We start from the raw sequence: 16,332 nt of genomic DNA on the forward strand, positions 1-16,332 counted from the left end.
TGGAAGGATGCAGAGGCGGAAAGAAGGTGGGCAAAGTGATGGTCTGCCCAATGTGAAAAGCTGTGACAACTTTTGGCAGAAAGGATGGACGGGTTCTGAGCACAACCTTGTCCGGATGGACAGACAGAAACAGAGGCTTACAAGAAAGAGCCTGGAGCTCACTCACTCTCCTAGCAGAGGTGATGGCAACCAGGAAAGCAGTCAGAGTTAAGAGACGTAGAGGACAGTTGTGAAGAGGATCAAAGGGAGCGCACATTAAGTATGTAAGAACCAGATCAAGTCCCACTGTGGCATGACAAAAGGAATAGGAGGGAAAAGGTGAGTAATGCCTTTGAGGAATCTATTTACAACAGGGGACTTGAAAAGAGAGGGCTGATCAGGGAGCCTGAGAAAGGGCAAAATAGCAGAAAGGTAGCCTTTGATAGTGCCCAGAGCAGAGTCCTGCTGGGACAAAGAAAGAAGGAACAAAAGGACTTCAGAAGGAGGGGCAGAAAGGGGATCCACAGCCTTTGCTGTGCACCATGCCACAAATTTGTTCCACCTGCAGGCGTATACCAACTTAGTGGAGGGCCGCCAGAATGAAATTACAAACTTCAGTAGGCAAGTCAAAAGGAATCAACTGCCGCCGCTTAATCTCCACGCAAGGAGGTGGAGACTGGACAGACAGGTTCATGTGGAGGACCATCCCCTGCTGCTGCGACAGAAGATCCTCCCGAAGAGGCAGTCGGATCGGAAGATCGATGGTCATACTGAGTAGCTCTGGATACACCATACTCTTCGAGCCCAGTCCGGAGCCACAAGAGTGACTTGGGCCCGGTCTTGCATGATCTTCAGCACTCTGGGCAGAAGTGGTATAGGCGGAAAGGTGTACAACAGACCGCAAATCCACTCGCGACAAAAAGCATCACCGAGCGAGTGCCGCCTTGTAAATTCCAATGCGCAGAACTGCTGACATTGCGTGTTCTCTTAAGTGGCAAATAGATCTAACCAAGGCTTTCCCCACTGCTGAAAGAGACCTTGCACCACGTCCAAGTGAAGATGCCATTCGTGATCCATCATGCACCCGCGGCAGAGTTCGTCTGCCATGGCGTTCAGTGAACCTGCCAGGTGTTGAACCACCACGGAAATGCCCTGATGTTCCAGCCATGTCCTGTGGCGCAGAGCCTCCTGACATAGCATCCAAGACCCCATCCCCGCCCTCTTTGTTGCAGTACCACATGGCGGTGGTGTTGTCTGTGAACACCTGCACTACTCTCCCCTTGACAGAGGGAAGGAATGTCTTCAGTGCAAGTCGGATCGCCTGAAGCTCCAGAAGGAGCCCATAGGCCTCTGATGTCCACCTCTCCCGTGTGACTGCCCCATCCCAGGAGGGACGCATCAGTCACCACTGTGTGCTCCGGTTGGGGAAGGGAGAGGGATCTGCCAGTGACCCAATGCCGGTTCGTGAGCCACCACTGCAGCTGTTGTGCAGTGCCCTCCCAGATCTGGAAAGACTCGGACAGGTTTCCCTGATGCTGCGCCCACTGGAACTTCAGGTCCCACTGCAGAGCCAGCATATGCCATCTGCATGATCAATCAGCAGGATGCAGGAGGCCATGAGGCCCAGCAGCCTCAGGGTCAGCCTGACCGAAACCCAGGATAGAGGCCGACAGATCGGAATCGGCCTGAATATCCTGGTCTCGACGTTCAGGAGGATAGGCCCGAAAGAGCGTCGTATCCAGAACCGCTCTGATGAATAGGAGCTTCTGAGAGGGAATCAGGTGCGACTTCGGCACATTGATGGAGAACCCCAGCAAAAGGAGCTGGAAGGCCTTAGTCTGGAGGTGGGAGACGACTGCCTGGGGCGATCCCGCCTTCAACAGCCAGTCGTCGAGATAGGGGAAGACAGGAACCCCTGATCTGTGCAAATGAGCTGCGACCACCGCCATCACTTTAGTGAACACCCGAGGGGCGCTGGTAAGGCCAAAAGGGAGCACGGTAAACTGAAAGTGCTCGTGGCCTACCGTAAACCGCAGGTAACGCCGGTGGGCCAGCAGGACGGGAATATGAAAATATGTGTCCTGCAGATCCAACGCTGACCATCCAATCTCCAGGGTTGAGGGCAGACAAGACCTGAGCCAGAGTTAACATCTTGAACTTCTCCTTCCGGAGGAAGTGATTGACGTTCTGGAGGTCTAAGATAAGACGCAGGCCATTGTCCTTCTTGGGCACCAGAAAGTAGTGGGAATAACAACCACAACCTACTTCTGGCGCAGGAACACGCTTGATGGCCCCCTTGGCCAAGAGGGTCGCAAATTCCTGTTGAAGACGTGCCAAGTGATCCCCTGACATGCGGTGGTACTGGGGTGGCATGGCTGGAGGGGTAGTCTCGAAGGGAAAGGAGGAGCACCTTCAGACTATTTGAAAAACCCACCTGTCAGTAGTGATGGTGCGCCAGTGGGGGAGGTGATGGTGGATCCTGCCACCCGCTGGCATTTCATGGGCCTGAAAAACTAGACTAGGAAGGTTTGGAGGCAGTGCTGGTTGGGGTGGAGGTGGACTGACCCGCCCGCTGGCCCGCTTCTGCGTGTCCCACGTCCGTGGCTGTACTGAGACTGCTGCTGCTGCAGCCTGTGGCTCTGAAGCGGATGTGTTGGGGCACCCCTTCTGTGGCCACGAAAGGAGCGAAAAGCACAAGGCGGAGGAGGGCGAGTGGCCAAAAGGCCCAAGGACTTGGCCGTAGCCTGCGAGTCCTTAAAACGCTCCAACGCACTATCTGCCTTGTTGCCAAAAAGGTGAATGCCATCAAAGGGCATGTCCATCAGGGTGTTCTGGACATCCCCCGAAAAGCAGTTAGTCTTCAGCCAGGCGTAGCGGCAAAGAGTCACTGTCGTGGAAATCGCCCTGCCCAGTGGGTTGGCGGTGTCAAGGTCACATCGTATTGTGAACTTTGCCACATCCCTCCCTTCAGCTAAAGCCTTTAGAGAGCACTGTCTGGGCCTCCTCCTGACACTGAGGCAGCACCTGCGCCACCGTATCCCACACAGAGTAGGAATAACAGACCAAGAGGCATGCAGAGTTCACAGACCGCAGCCCAGAACTGGCGGAAGAAAAAATCTTCTTCCCAAACTGTTCCAGTCTCTTGGATTCCCTATCCAGAGGTGCGATAGGGAAGGCGCTTTGGGATGTAGAGGGTTGAACAACCAAGCTCTCAGGGGTGGGGTGTTGGGAGAGGAAGAGGGGGGGGGGGGGGGTCACCCGGCGCAGGGCGATGGCATCAGACCACATTCCTATCCACAGGAGCTCCTGTGTTGATCCTGGACCAGGTGCCCAAAAGAACTTCTGAAAGTGCATCATTAAAAAGGCAGCACTGGCTCCGCAGAGGTAGCCAGCCGCTGAAGCACTTCTGTCAGGAGGTTAGTCCTGACGGCCACTGTAGGGAGATCGAGGTGGTGAGCCTCGGCTGCCCAACGCAACACCACTGCGTAACTCGCACCCTCCTCCGTAGCCACGGTAGGAGGAGTTAGCATGCCACGGTCAGCAGAGGTGTCAAAACCGCTGGCATCCCCAAATTCCTCAACCCAGTCCGGGTCAAACTCACACTGTGCTGTGAGAGGGTCATCAGACCCCTCCCAGTCCTCCCCTTCCTCCGAAGGCTTTGGGACAGACTGAAAATACGGAGGCTGGACATAGGGGCAGAAAGGCCCCACCGGCGCCATGTCCACATCAGGTCAGAAACCAGGGACTGCATCGTCCGGGGATGTCGGGAGTGGTGCCGGTGGTGGAGGTGTAGGTGTCACTAGGTCAACCGGCGTCCATCGGGATCAAGGCCTGGATCCCTGGGGGTCCTGAGGCACCAGGGCAGGAGCTGACAGCGATGGCGGAACTGGAGCCGCTGACAGATAAGGGCGAGGACCCCCAGTCGGGCCCCAGGGCCGAAAGGCGTGCTGGTGGGGCCTGACGTCCCAAAGAGGCGGGCCATGGCTGACAGAAATTCCTGCAGCTGGGCCGGAGTCGCCAACGGACCCGGGAAGGGCAGGTAGGCAGACGGCGACACCGTAGGTTCCGCCAGAGCTGCGGGGGTGGCACCACCCACACCTTCAGCCACGTCACTCGACTGGCGATGGGGAAGTCGGTGGGCGATGCTACTTCTTTGACTTCTTGTGATGCTTCGCCTTACCTGACCCAGAGTACGAAGACTTTGTTTCTGACAAATGATGGTGATGGCTCCGTGACTGGTCCCTCGACCTCCCACAGGACCGGGACCTTGAGCAACGCGGAGCTGACTGCCAGACTTCAAGCAAATTTCGGGACTGCTCCCGCAAAGTCTTCGGCGCCATGGCCCAGCAGTCGGGGCACGACTTGGAGTCGTGGTTCCGCCCCAGGCAGTAGAGACACATGCGGTGCAGGTCCGTCACCGACATCATTCGATGACAGTCCCCGCAGGACTTGAAACCAGGCATCCCTATGGCACCAGGATTCGATCGACTCGAAAAGAAAAGACAAAAAGGCCTCGAAAAACTCAGTCAAAAAGTGACTCGGGGTACCGCTCTCTCCGGATCTGGGCTTGCTGGTGCAGAAAAAGAAAAAACTGACTTCAGCGCGAGAGGGCGGTGTCTAAGTAGCTGCCGCAACTTCATCTCGGCAACCACGACGCCGACGACGGACGCGGAGCCCAACGACGGACGCGGAGCCCAACGACGCCACCTTCCAGCGCGCAGGGGTACTGCTGACGAAAACTTTCCGGATCCAGTCTGACGCCTGGGGTTAATTATAAGGTAAGGGATCTAACACTGTGTTTCTTTCAGATTTGCAGAGTAAAGAATATGCTAACTTTTCCTGAGAGATTATGTCAGTTCCTTTGATTTTTCAAAATATTTGTGTTCCATGCACGGGGTGCACGTTTTAAAGCCAAACATAGAACACTAAATCTCATTCTTGTTTAGCACCTTCTGGAGCACAATTCATTACTTTAAACCAAAGTTGTTCAGCAAAAAATAAACTTTTGAAAAACAATGGTTCCCTAAAGAGACTTCCTACTGGTCTTAAAGAGTATGTCAGTATGGCATCCATGGACGTTTAATTAAACAAAAAACAGACAACTAGATTGACTTCAGCAGTGGAAATTAAAAAACACAATGTTTCCTACTAACAGGAGGCACGAGAAAATGTCAGTAATCTGCTCCTGTAGTCAGAAATCTGCTACTGTAGTGTTATTACATTTTTAGAACAGATGTTTGTCTCTAGGGATTTACATAGGACCTCAAAAGTACTGCAGTAAATCTGCATCAAGATAAATAACTGGTGCAAAAACCTGAAGCATCCATGTGGAGGGCAAATCAAGTATGGTCCTGTAAGTGAGATTTACAGGGAAACTGGTGCTGGACACCATTTGTACTGACAATGTTTTACTTTGTCATAGGCCTCAGTCCAAGTCAATTGTGTTCACTCCGAGATGTGTTCCATTTTTGAAAGGGATGAGGTTGATTTCGTTAGCTATACAGCTTTCCCTGACCAGGATATTATACATATGACAGATACCTCGCTTTGCCAGCACCACCTTCTGTTTACAACACCACCATCTCAGATTACTCTTATACTGGCAAACTTTGGGGCATATTAACAAGCCAGGCGATAAAATTATCGCCGCTTTAGCGGCAGAAAACTGCCGCTAAAGCGGCGATAATGGGCTTGATAATATGCTCTATGGAATTCCAATTGAAGCCCATGTTAGACGTCCTTCACATTTAACATGGGTTTCAATTGGAAATCCATAGAGCATATTATCAAACCCATTATCGCCGTTTTACCGGCAGTTTTCTGCCGCTAAAGCGGCGACAATTTTATCGCCTGGCTTGTTAATATGCCCCTTTGTCACTTAACTTCTCTTTCCTTTACTACTCAAAACTTTACATATTCCATTCCTATTTACCCCAGAAAGTACCATTACAATATTGTTGCCTCTTTTTAGCAGATTGGAGTACCCTCATCCCCATTGTCCTTTATGGAGTGTTAAAACTTAACCGTGCCAAGAAACCGCACCATACTGTAATCTGCCCACTGGCTTTCCGTCTTCCTTGGAATCGCAACAGTTTCTTGGACATAGCAACTGTGTTATATGCTGCATGCCCAATGCAATCATCTTGGAGTCTGCAACAACCTCTAGATCACGTCACAACTCAAACTCCAAGATTCATCACTTTTCAAAACTAACTTAGCTACAATGTAACAATCCACCCACCATTTTAATCAGACCCTATACGAAGAGTCTGCCACACACACACACTGAGACTGCACAACTAATTCCAACACCACACCATATACTGGCCCCCATTATCATCCACAAAACCTGTATGATAAACGTAGTGCATACATCAATCACACTTTCAGGTCACATATTGCTGCTAGTGATTAAGCATAGCGAAAATTAGGAAATCTGTAGCTATAAAATGCAAGCATAAAGTATGAGAAATGCAGACAAATATGCTAGGGATCTAAATATTTTTCTTTGAATAATAAAGCGTAACTATTACATTTTTCACACCACTCAAATCTCTTTTTTGTGCGAGTTCCCAAAATTATATAAATACAAATATTACCAATTTTATGTTATCAGAGTCTCTGCTCACATTGCCTCTTGTGAAAAATAGGTCCTACACAAAATTGTTCCTCCGAGATCAGGCTTATAAAAAAAAAAAATAATAAACATTTTTTTAATTTTTTTATTGCACGGTTTATAAAAATGACCGTTTAGCAAATTGAGCAGCTATAGAGAATAAAGCAAACACAAGGAGATGATGGACCGAGCGCTGAAACTTTTCAGAATCCCCCAGTCACAGATTTGGGTTGAATCCATCATCCTTCTTTAGCGTGTTCAACCCAGATCTGTGACTGGGGGTGAGTGTCTGGAAGGTTTCAGCGCTCCGTCCATCATCTCCGCGTTTGCTTTATACACCCTAAGTTGGCAGGGTATGCCCAGACGCGAGTCCCTTGCTCACTTTGCCACTGGATTCAAGCTAGCCTGGCTGATGAGGGGTGTTACCCTGAAACAGGTCCCAGGATGCTTGTTTCCGATCCAGGTTAGACCTGGCTTGGCAGTTCAGGCAGGACTGTTCCCATGAGGCACAGGGTCACGACTGATTTGTATATAGCTGGATCCGAACTGGGGTGGCAAAGTGAGCTAAAGAACGATGATGGATTCAACCCAGATCTGTAACTGGGGGTGAGTGTCTGAAAAGTTTCAGCACTCCGTCCATCATCTCCTTGTGTTTGCTTCATCACTAGAGAATGCCAATTGGTAAACTGTGGGATCCTCAACATGTACGGATTGCCAGACTAAGTGAGGTTTAGAAATACAACCTGAGAAAATGAACAACGGAGTCCGTCTCACAGACATCAAGGCATGCAGTTGTCTCAATATTTACCCGAACTTATGGAAAATAGGTTCTAAAACCGAACCAGATTAGAATGGGGAGCACCGCCATGCCCGTTTTCCTATGCAGCCTGTAATGGATTGAATTTCTGTCGCTGTAACCGCTCTAAAGAAGTGCGCTCACTGGCTTGATATAGGTTCTGACGCAAACAGGATTGCTTAGGTTATATAAAAACACTACTTATGCAAAGATCCAACTCCCAACAGATATCAAGCCAGATCGTCCCATGGGCATTCACAAAAGGAAAGAAATTACTATGGAGCAAGCACCATGCAACACAAGAATTCAACAAATACTAAAATTGTGTGTGGTTACACTAGAAAAGGAATGTGTACTGAGGAAGACGACTGGAAATTATGTCTTTGCTGAGAAGTCATAAATGAATCACCAGAGGTCCAAACCAAGTGGGTTGTTTGTGGCAGGAGTTGCAATACTCTCATTTCTGCCATTTGCCATAAATGGTATTTCATAACAAAGCCTTACACACATTTTGACAGTCCTTTATTTCAGACTAAAAAAATGAGGTTTGATTTATTCATTTTTAAGTTGGGATTAGAAAAACAGTTTGTGAGAAAGAGATTTTCATAAAGATCAATGAACGTAGAACACCTTCAGCTTTATTCTGAACTGGATTTAACTCACAATAGCCTGCAGACAATTTATTTTACTACCGAAGCACCCCATTTGCTTGAAAGCAAGGAAACTCCTAACAACTGGTAACTGTAGGATTCGACTAAGAATCCCACTTAAAAAACAGATAATCCATTGGGGAGGACAAATGGCAACCGGGGAAATCCACAAAGACCAGAGATAAAAGCCATCAAAAGGGAGTCTTGTATTTAACCCAGGGTGTGCTTGTGTGCATGCCCGCACACTGGCGCAAGTCTAGGATGATCCAATAACAAGCCGGGTGTGTCATGTGTTCCCTATACGGACATTGTCGTTTTCCCTATGTTAGTTTAACTTTGCAGTCGTAGGCCACTTTTGCTTTGCACACGTTACCCAAGCGCATGCTTCTTTTTGGGCCTCATTTTATTTTCACATATAGTCAGCACATATCTTTGTATTTTGTCATTTTCCTGGGATTTAGTCTGCAGATCCTTGGCATGGTCAAACATTGCCTCTTGTTATTCTCTGTGGTCGGACTCTAGCACCCAGGCATAATAGAGACACCGAGCTGCTGTTTTTGAAACCAGATGTTTTGTCATATAACATGAGACATGTCGTTCCAAACAGAGCAGAGACTTGCAGACAGAGCAAGGTCCCAAGACAAGAGAACTGTGTCAGCTGGGATTCAGAAGAACTATCTCTGTATGCAAAAGTATGTATGGGGTCCGCCACTACACCCAGAGAGCTATATTCACTTTGTTTTTGTAGTGAGGGTAAATATAGGCAAATCTGTCAGATAATATGAATGGGCTTTTTATTGTATATGGTCTCCTAATCATGCTAATGGCATTACTGACCTGCATTTGCTTGCTAGTTGTGGCACAATTATTACTTATTAGAGCATGATAGTTTAAATAAATATTTAAAATTGTTGCTCGCGTCTCTTTTCTATTTATTGTGGACAAGTAGGAGTGAGAGAATGAAAGGGGGTGACCTGCTGCCCTGATCCCTGAGAGGATCAGGAGCTGTGTGTTCTGGGGGGCAAAATCACTTGTCTCTGGAAAGGTTAGGCGGTCAAGTGAGGCACTAACAGCTAGTCAGATCCGGGCCCCTAGATTCTGAAGGGGTATAGTGACTCAGTCCCCAAATGCTGATGTTCTAGGGTACCAAGCATAGTTCTGTTCCTGAGAAGAATCCCTGCAACAGGTTTTGTGGAAGTCCCACCCACATTAATGTCCAACATGCAGACAGATCAGGCAGTGTGTGGTGTGTGTGGTGTGGAACAACGGCAGTATGTAGAAGAGGGTGCTCACGGAAGATGTTGGCAGCAGATTTCTATAGGTAGGAATCTATCTGTTTTAAGAACTAGGAAGACCAAAAAGTAGTTTAAATAGGTGGAGACACTGAGTCTGGAGATAGAAGTGACAGGCAGATCCTTTGAAAACACTCCAACCCAACTAGGATGGCAGGAGACTCCCAAGGTCCCTTAAGCATACTTCATTAGCAAGAGTACAAGGACGAGCACAACAAACGATGTGGCTAGCTTTTGAGTACAAGATATATTGTGAAGGACCTTGTCAACACCCCACTGGGGCCTAATAAAATGCCTATTCTTGCGGGAAAAGGGCCTAAAAAGAGAAAATAAAATGGTGTCAACGAAAAGCTTACAGCATACCTGCAAGAGGAGCATTACCACTCCTGAACTCTTTCCCCACCACCATCGGATTTCAAGATTTATAATAATGAAAATGCAACATAAAACAGACCGCAACATTACCCAATTAAAAGCACACAAAAAAACCTCAAAAATATTTTTCAGTATTCTAAAATAGGGTTACTAAAGTCGAGAAGATGACAAAAATCAGCACAAGGAAACTAAGCTGTGGCTGAACTAAAGCATCAATGTAAAAGTGACCAGAAATTATGGGAGTTTGAAAAGCATGGATTTTACCCTTCGCTAAGCTGAACCGAACGGAGGGTAAAAAAATATTGGTTTAGGAGCGAGGAGGATGCGTAGAATTTGCTGACAATCTAAAAAAATGAAGATTTATTGGCTTTGTAGCTGGTAGTGTGCAGACATCACAATTCACCATAGAAGTAGATAGGAGCAACTCTTCCTTAATGCATGAGACCTGAAGAACCGTTACAAAATTAACCACAGAGAAGGGAGGAATCTGAGCACTGAGGTACTTTGGGAAGCATCACTGTGCTAACAGGATGCGAAAGGAAAATTTAATTTTATACCACAGTCCACCCCATACATACCTTGCACTATACTTCACATGCATGGCCCCAATACCAACACCCACTTTGACCCTCCCCACACCAACATTAGATTATCTGCTATCTACAATTATCTCTGTAACCCAAACCTCCTAATTCTGAATCTCTAAAAATCTGAATTCCTAAAGAACAGCCCAGAAAAATGCATACATTAGTACCATCTACTCTAGGTAAGAGTGTGGAATTACGGCAGGTACTGAATTTGCAAGACACTGAACATCAATAATCTGGAGATGAGGGATATCTCAGATTACAGGTTGATGCAAAATTTGACCATATTAAAGTCATGTTTTTATGGTAATAGTAGAAAAACGTTTTCAGAAAGCAATTTCTTGTAAAGTATGTTTTCTACTTGAAATTTAAAGATGACAGGATTACATCTTAAATACATTTTCTTATCATCCTTTGAGTTCGTCACAACCCTTATCTCAAAAACATTTCACAACAGGGCCATCAAAAGCAAATAGCCGGATTCCACATTTGACATTTTCTGCCTCAAGGTCTGTAAGGTATTTGAGGTAATTTTACTTACAATGCCTTCTTCTGGACATTGCAAGATTTTTCTAGGGTAATAGTTACCACACCTAAAAAGTGCCTAGCAGACAGGTCAGTTGAAGGTCATCAGCAAAATACGGGACAGCTTAACATACTGGAAGCGTATAGGAGTTGCAAATGGATAAGAGTAACTAATTTAAATAAAAGAACAATACAAACAGGAATAGATCTCGAATATGGTGGAATGCAAACTATTTTTCAAGAAGGCTAAAATGTTAGTCAAATAGAAGCATGCGTTGCTGTGCATGCAGTCATGAGTCCTGTTAAGTAATCCAGAACGAAATGTCAGCATATTTATGAAGATTTGTGTAAGATCAATGCAAAGCAACATGAACCAGATTGATCTTAATATTTAAAGAATGGAAACATACTATAATGCTATGCCCCACAACACACAGAGTAAAAAAATGAACATACTAAGAAACGAACATATACCTTCTTTTCCCACCGAGTCAACAACGGCATTGACAAGGTGTATCACAGTGACTATGGAAGCTTGTAAAAAGGCAGAAGAGAAGCATATTAGAAACAATACAAGAGAGCAGAAATCACAACAGCGTGCCTGATTCAGAGTAAAGCAGGAGTGAACAAGTTTACAGTTTCAACTGGAAACCTCAGCACTCTTGTCAATGATGGTTTAAAAGAAAATGCATGCATCTCTGTTTAGGTTCAATCAACTCTTAGCTGATATTTTCAAATCACCATCATTTATCTCAAGTCTTAAAAAAACAATTAAAAAGGCAGCTTACTTAAAAGTCTACATAAAAGATCACAATTTGAAGCAAATAAAAAAAAAAACTTAAATGGGCAAACCCTTCTACCACAGTTTGTTTTCTAATTAAAAACAAATTAAGATAACTACGTGCAAACATGAATACAGAAGTGCCTATTTGCCACATGAAGATGCCGATTAATTTCTGCTAATAAACTGGAAAATGTTCATCCATTCAACAAAGTTTTACTTATGTTATTCGAAATGTCATGTCGATGGCACAATTGTAGCACTATGGTGGAAGCACCACCCATCTGTACAGCTGTGCTCAAAAGTGCAGCATGTACAAATTAACTGCAGAGTGAAAATCCTATGTTAAAATATATGCACATGTGCAGTATCGAAAGTGCACTGAACACATGCCTAACAAAGGTTAGAATGCCGTCCTGCCACTAAAGTTGCACCTCTTCTGTCCCTACTTCCTACAGTTCGCTTCCTATAACGTTTCACACTTAGTATACCCTGCTTTGCATTTTTAATGCACCATTACTTATGTTTGAAAACTGGCATACTGGGAGCCAATAGCTGGTGAAACGTATGCACAAGTACGACTGTGTAAGAGTCACGAGTGGAAGCACAAGAACGTGGGAAATAACCAAACATGCATAACGATGGCTAAAACTCTTACTGTGTAATGTGGTCCTGTGTAACATGGGCCGCAACATCACAATATCTTGCAATTATCAAACATAACGCAAAACATTTAACACCTCGCGAATAATTGACACTGCACTGTGTTCATGTTTGCACTTCATAAAACTGGTTTTTAAAATTACAAAACCGTTTTCTGGCGGGGGATTTTGCACAATAGTCTTCTAGCACACACCACACACTTATGAATAAAGTGCTATTACAAAATGGCAATGTAAAGTGAAACGATAAAGCAGTTTGCTCACACAGTGATAGACTAGTCAAAGCAGAGATCACAGCCACTTTGGCTCTGAAGCAAACAGCGTCAGCCACTACAAAACATAAAAATTGCCCAAATCGAAAAGAAATAATTGTGAAAGAAATTGTGAGTCCGCTAAGAAACCTAATATGGCACATACATTTCCATTACTGCGGTCACAGACACTGCAAAAAAAAGCTGGAATGAAAAAATGCAAATGATTTTGATTTCACAAAGCAAATACTGAAGACATGAAAGTGATGCTCCAAATTATTTATCTCTAGAGAGGTACCCTCAGGATGGGCACACAGTCATCTACACCATCACAATGGAAGATAGAAAACTTTGGATTGTTAGAGTTTGGAACGAACAGAAATTGTTTAACATTAGGAGTTTTGCAGCTTGAAGAATTTGCTGGATTCAAATTATGAACATTATTCTGCCATCTAGTGGTTGGGACTGTAATTCTTCTTTGTATCTTTCTCGGTTTTATTGTTAACACGTTTACTGTTCCACCATTTGATGCCTAATCCTGCCTTTTCTGACACATGCCCTTCTTTGGCAGCCCCTATGCGTGGACACCCTCTTCAAATTCTTTTCTTTGTAATTGCTCCCTCATCTTCAGGGGAGGGGGGGTCGCAGGTGAATCCAGAACATTCTTCATGCTGTACAGCTACTGTTACAGCTAAGAAGCCATTTCGTTTGGCAGTGTGAATCTTTTCTGGATCCACATGCTGTGCATTAATTTTGTAGCTTTTTTTTTTTTTAACCTTGTGGTTGAGTTGAAGATTGCAAATAAATATTTTAACACTCTTTGTCCCACTTGAGCTTCCTTCTTCATCTGTGCACCTATGCAATAGTATTTTGTGAACGTGTGCACTGACACCAAGTAGCTTCCATGCAAATATCCTGCAATGGTATATTTGTCAGAAAGGCAATCATTGCTCCATTTTTTACAAGTGGAGTGTGCTTTAGGTTTGGTTCTGGTTATATTTCCGCTATTGCGTGACCCATTTGGAATTTCTGTGTGATCCATCTTGAGATGGTATTTCTTGTAACTAGTTTCCCAGGTTTCTGTCTTCGAATGACACAAAGAGCTGTTTTGCCCTCCTAATTGGTCTTGTCTTCCCCATATAGTGCATTACACCTCTTCTGGTGTCTAGCGCGTGTAGTGCTTTTTCTGCTTGTATCTTTGGTTCCTGAAAGAAACTAGTATTTTGTATTGATTGGTTTATGTGGAAAATATAAGATGACTTTGGGTAGGAAATGTGGGTCTGTCCTCATTACTATCCTGTCTTTGTGCATTTGCATGCATGGTGTTTGGATTGCGCGTGCTTGCAATTCACTTACTATCCGAAGAGTAGTCATTGTGATAAGGAAAGCCATCTTCAATGTGACTAGTTTGTGAAGTGGTTCAAATGGTTTTCTCATTAGCTGTGTTAACACTAAGTTTAGGTTCCATGTTGATGCCAACACCCTTCGTGGTGAAGCCATTTGTTTTGCTCCCTCCATGAATCTTTTGATTACAGAGGTTTGAAAAATCTCCTTCCTATAGGTCCTCTTGTGTAGGCCACCACTGCTGCCAAATATACCTTCAAAGAAGAATAAGTTAGTCTGTTGTCTAGTAGGTGTGTGAGATATCGTAAGACAGTAGAGTGCTTTGAATTGTCTTAAGAAGCCAAATCTGATGCACCACCTTGAGTATTTTTCCCATTTGGCTGTGTAGCATTTTCTGGTTGTTGGTCTTCTTGCTTCTCTGAGAATTACCATTGTGTTCTCTGGTAGACTGAGATGTCTAAACTCTGTCTAGGAGCCAAGCTGCTAAAAACTCATGGTTTTCGGCTCTTGATGGAGAACTCTTCTCCTAAACATATAGAGTAGGTCTTGTAGGCCCGGTAGCTTCTGCATATTGTCTTGGGCTATCTCTATTAGGTTCAAGAACCAAGTGTGTCTAGTCCTTTGTGGTACAATAAGAATTCATGTAATTTGATACAATTTGCATATGTTGATTACTTTGAGTAACAGTGGGATCGGGAGAAAAGTGTTAGCAAATCTCCCTGGCTAGTATACCGACACAGCATTCCCCACGGACTGGAGGTGTGTGTTTGGCTGCAAAGGATTAGCGTTTCTCATTTTTAGGAGTGAGAGGTGTGGTGCGGCAGCCAGAGCGGCTGACTCCAGAGCTCGGGGCTCACGGTTCAATCCCTGGTGCCAGCTCAACTCAGCACCATGTGACTCAGGGCAACAGCTCACTTGATCTCCCTGAGGGCCCCCGTGCCTTGAGACCCTTAGGGGTGATTAGTTTGCGCTTTACAAATACCGGACTGATTGATTGATTTGAGGTGTTGCAAACAGGTCTATTTCTGGTGTTCCCCATTGCCTGAATATCTGTTTAAGCACAGTTTGCTTGAATTCTCATTCATGTGAGCAGGATACTGGTCTGCTTAGCAGGTTTGCTTCAAAGTTTTCTTTCCCTGGAAGATGTTATGTTGGTCTTTGGATGGCCCACCTCCCGATCTCTTGCGCGAGTTTTTAAAGTACAAATGATTTTGCCCCTCCTCGTTTGTTGAGATTGATTATTGTTGTTGTATTGTCCATTTGAATTACTAATGACTTTCCCCACAGCCAAAAGGTTTTTAAGGCTAGGAACACTCTTTACATCCATTTATGTTGTACAGCTTCCTGCTCTTTACAAAATCCTTTGATTTTGAGGTTCCCCATATGAGCTCCCAAACCCATATGCACTGTGTCTGTGGTAATGGCTACTGTAGGTGTTGGCCGCAATAATTCAGTCCGCTGTTGTGATTCCTCGCATGTATGGAGGGTCTTATGAGGAGTGCTTGTATTTTTTCTCAGCCCTTGGTGCTCCTGATCTGCAAGTTGCAGGCCCCTTGAATGCTTCTCTTACCTGATCCAGTATGCTTGGCAGCATTAGTAGATTCTACCCTGTTTTGGGAAGGTAACAGTGTAACAAAGAAAACTACTGATTTCTCTTTTATTTGTACCCTATATTTGTCTGCTGTCCTCTTAATTGACTGCACACTGCAATGTCATCCGGGAGGAGACTGCCTCAACAGAACATATCTATCCCATCTTCTGGGGAGTCCATTTTGATGTCCTGCCACTGAGTCTCAAGATATTCTGACCCCTCTGTTTCTTGGAACAAACCCAGTGTTGCAGGATCATCTTCATAGAAGAATCTTGTTGTTCTTCCTCTTGTGGCTCTGGGGTCATTGTTGATTACAGGTCTTCTTGGTCTTTGTCCAATTGTGTTTTTTCCTCTTACGTTTTCAGCTGGATTCTAAATTCTCGAAGGGAGGTGTCAAAATCCTTTTTCTTTTGTAATAGTGCGACCATTTCGGCTTTGAGATGCCTCTTCTTCAGCTCGATTTCAACTTTGCACTAATTTCTTTGTCAAGAGAAGAAGTCTATTTCCGTTATGTCCTCGAGGATTCTTTTGTTGGGGTGTCAGAGACCCTATATTTGGTACCTCCCCACATTGATCGTCTTAAGATGTTGTCATCTTCTCAGTTGCCCCACCGCTTGCAGTTTCATTGCTGTCGGACCAGAGGGGTTCCTTCGGTGCTCTGCTTGCCGTCAGCAAGATCTTTTACGCCGAGACAGCCCTTTGTGATTTTGACTCTGTTTTTCGAGACACATCGCCGGATGTTTTTTCGGAGTTACTTATGAATGTTCCTCCTTGGGTTTTCGCTGCTCCTTTTCAACATTAATGACCCTCATTTCGGCATCTGAGCCTTCCGCAACTTTGGCTATGTTGTCTTCCTCCTGACTCGAGAACCCCAGGTCTCTCA

The 16,332-nt window shown here is 45.3% G+C and overlaps 1 protein-coding gene across 8 annotated transcripts in view; it reads right to left on the reverse strand.

Annotated features, from left to right (window-relative positions):
• Positions 1-16,332, reverse strand: part of FAT1 (FAT atypical cadherin 1) — a 277,803-nt gene that overhangs the window by 6,278 nt on the left and 255,193 nt on the right. For 6 of the 8 annotated variants that reach the window (XR_014978169.1, XR_014978170.1, XM_085641981.1 and 3 more), the window contains one exon: positions 11,295-11,354. The exons of the other annotated variants lie outside the window; for them this stretch is intronic. Coding sequence is in view for 4 of the 6 variants with exons in the window: in XM_085641981.1 (XP_085498107.1) it covers positions 11,295-11,354 (60 nt within the window). In the remaining 2 variants the exon portion in view is untranslated. The remainder of the gene's footprint in view (positions 1-11,294; positions 11,355-16,332) is intronic. 8 annotated transcript variants of the gene reach the window in all.

Source organism: Triturus cristatus, chromosome 2_2 (genome assembly GCF_964204655.1).
Source record: "Triturus cristatus chromosome 2_2, aTriCri1.1, whole genome shotgun sequence".
NCBI lineage: Eukaryota > Metazoa > Chordata > Amphibia > Caudata > Salamandridae > Triturus > Triturus cristatus.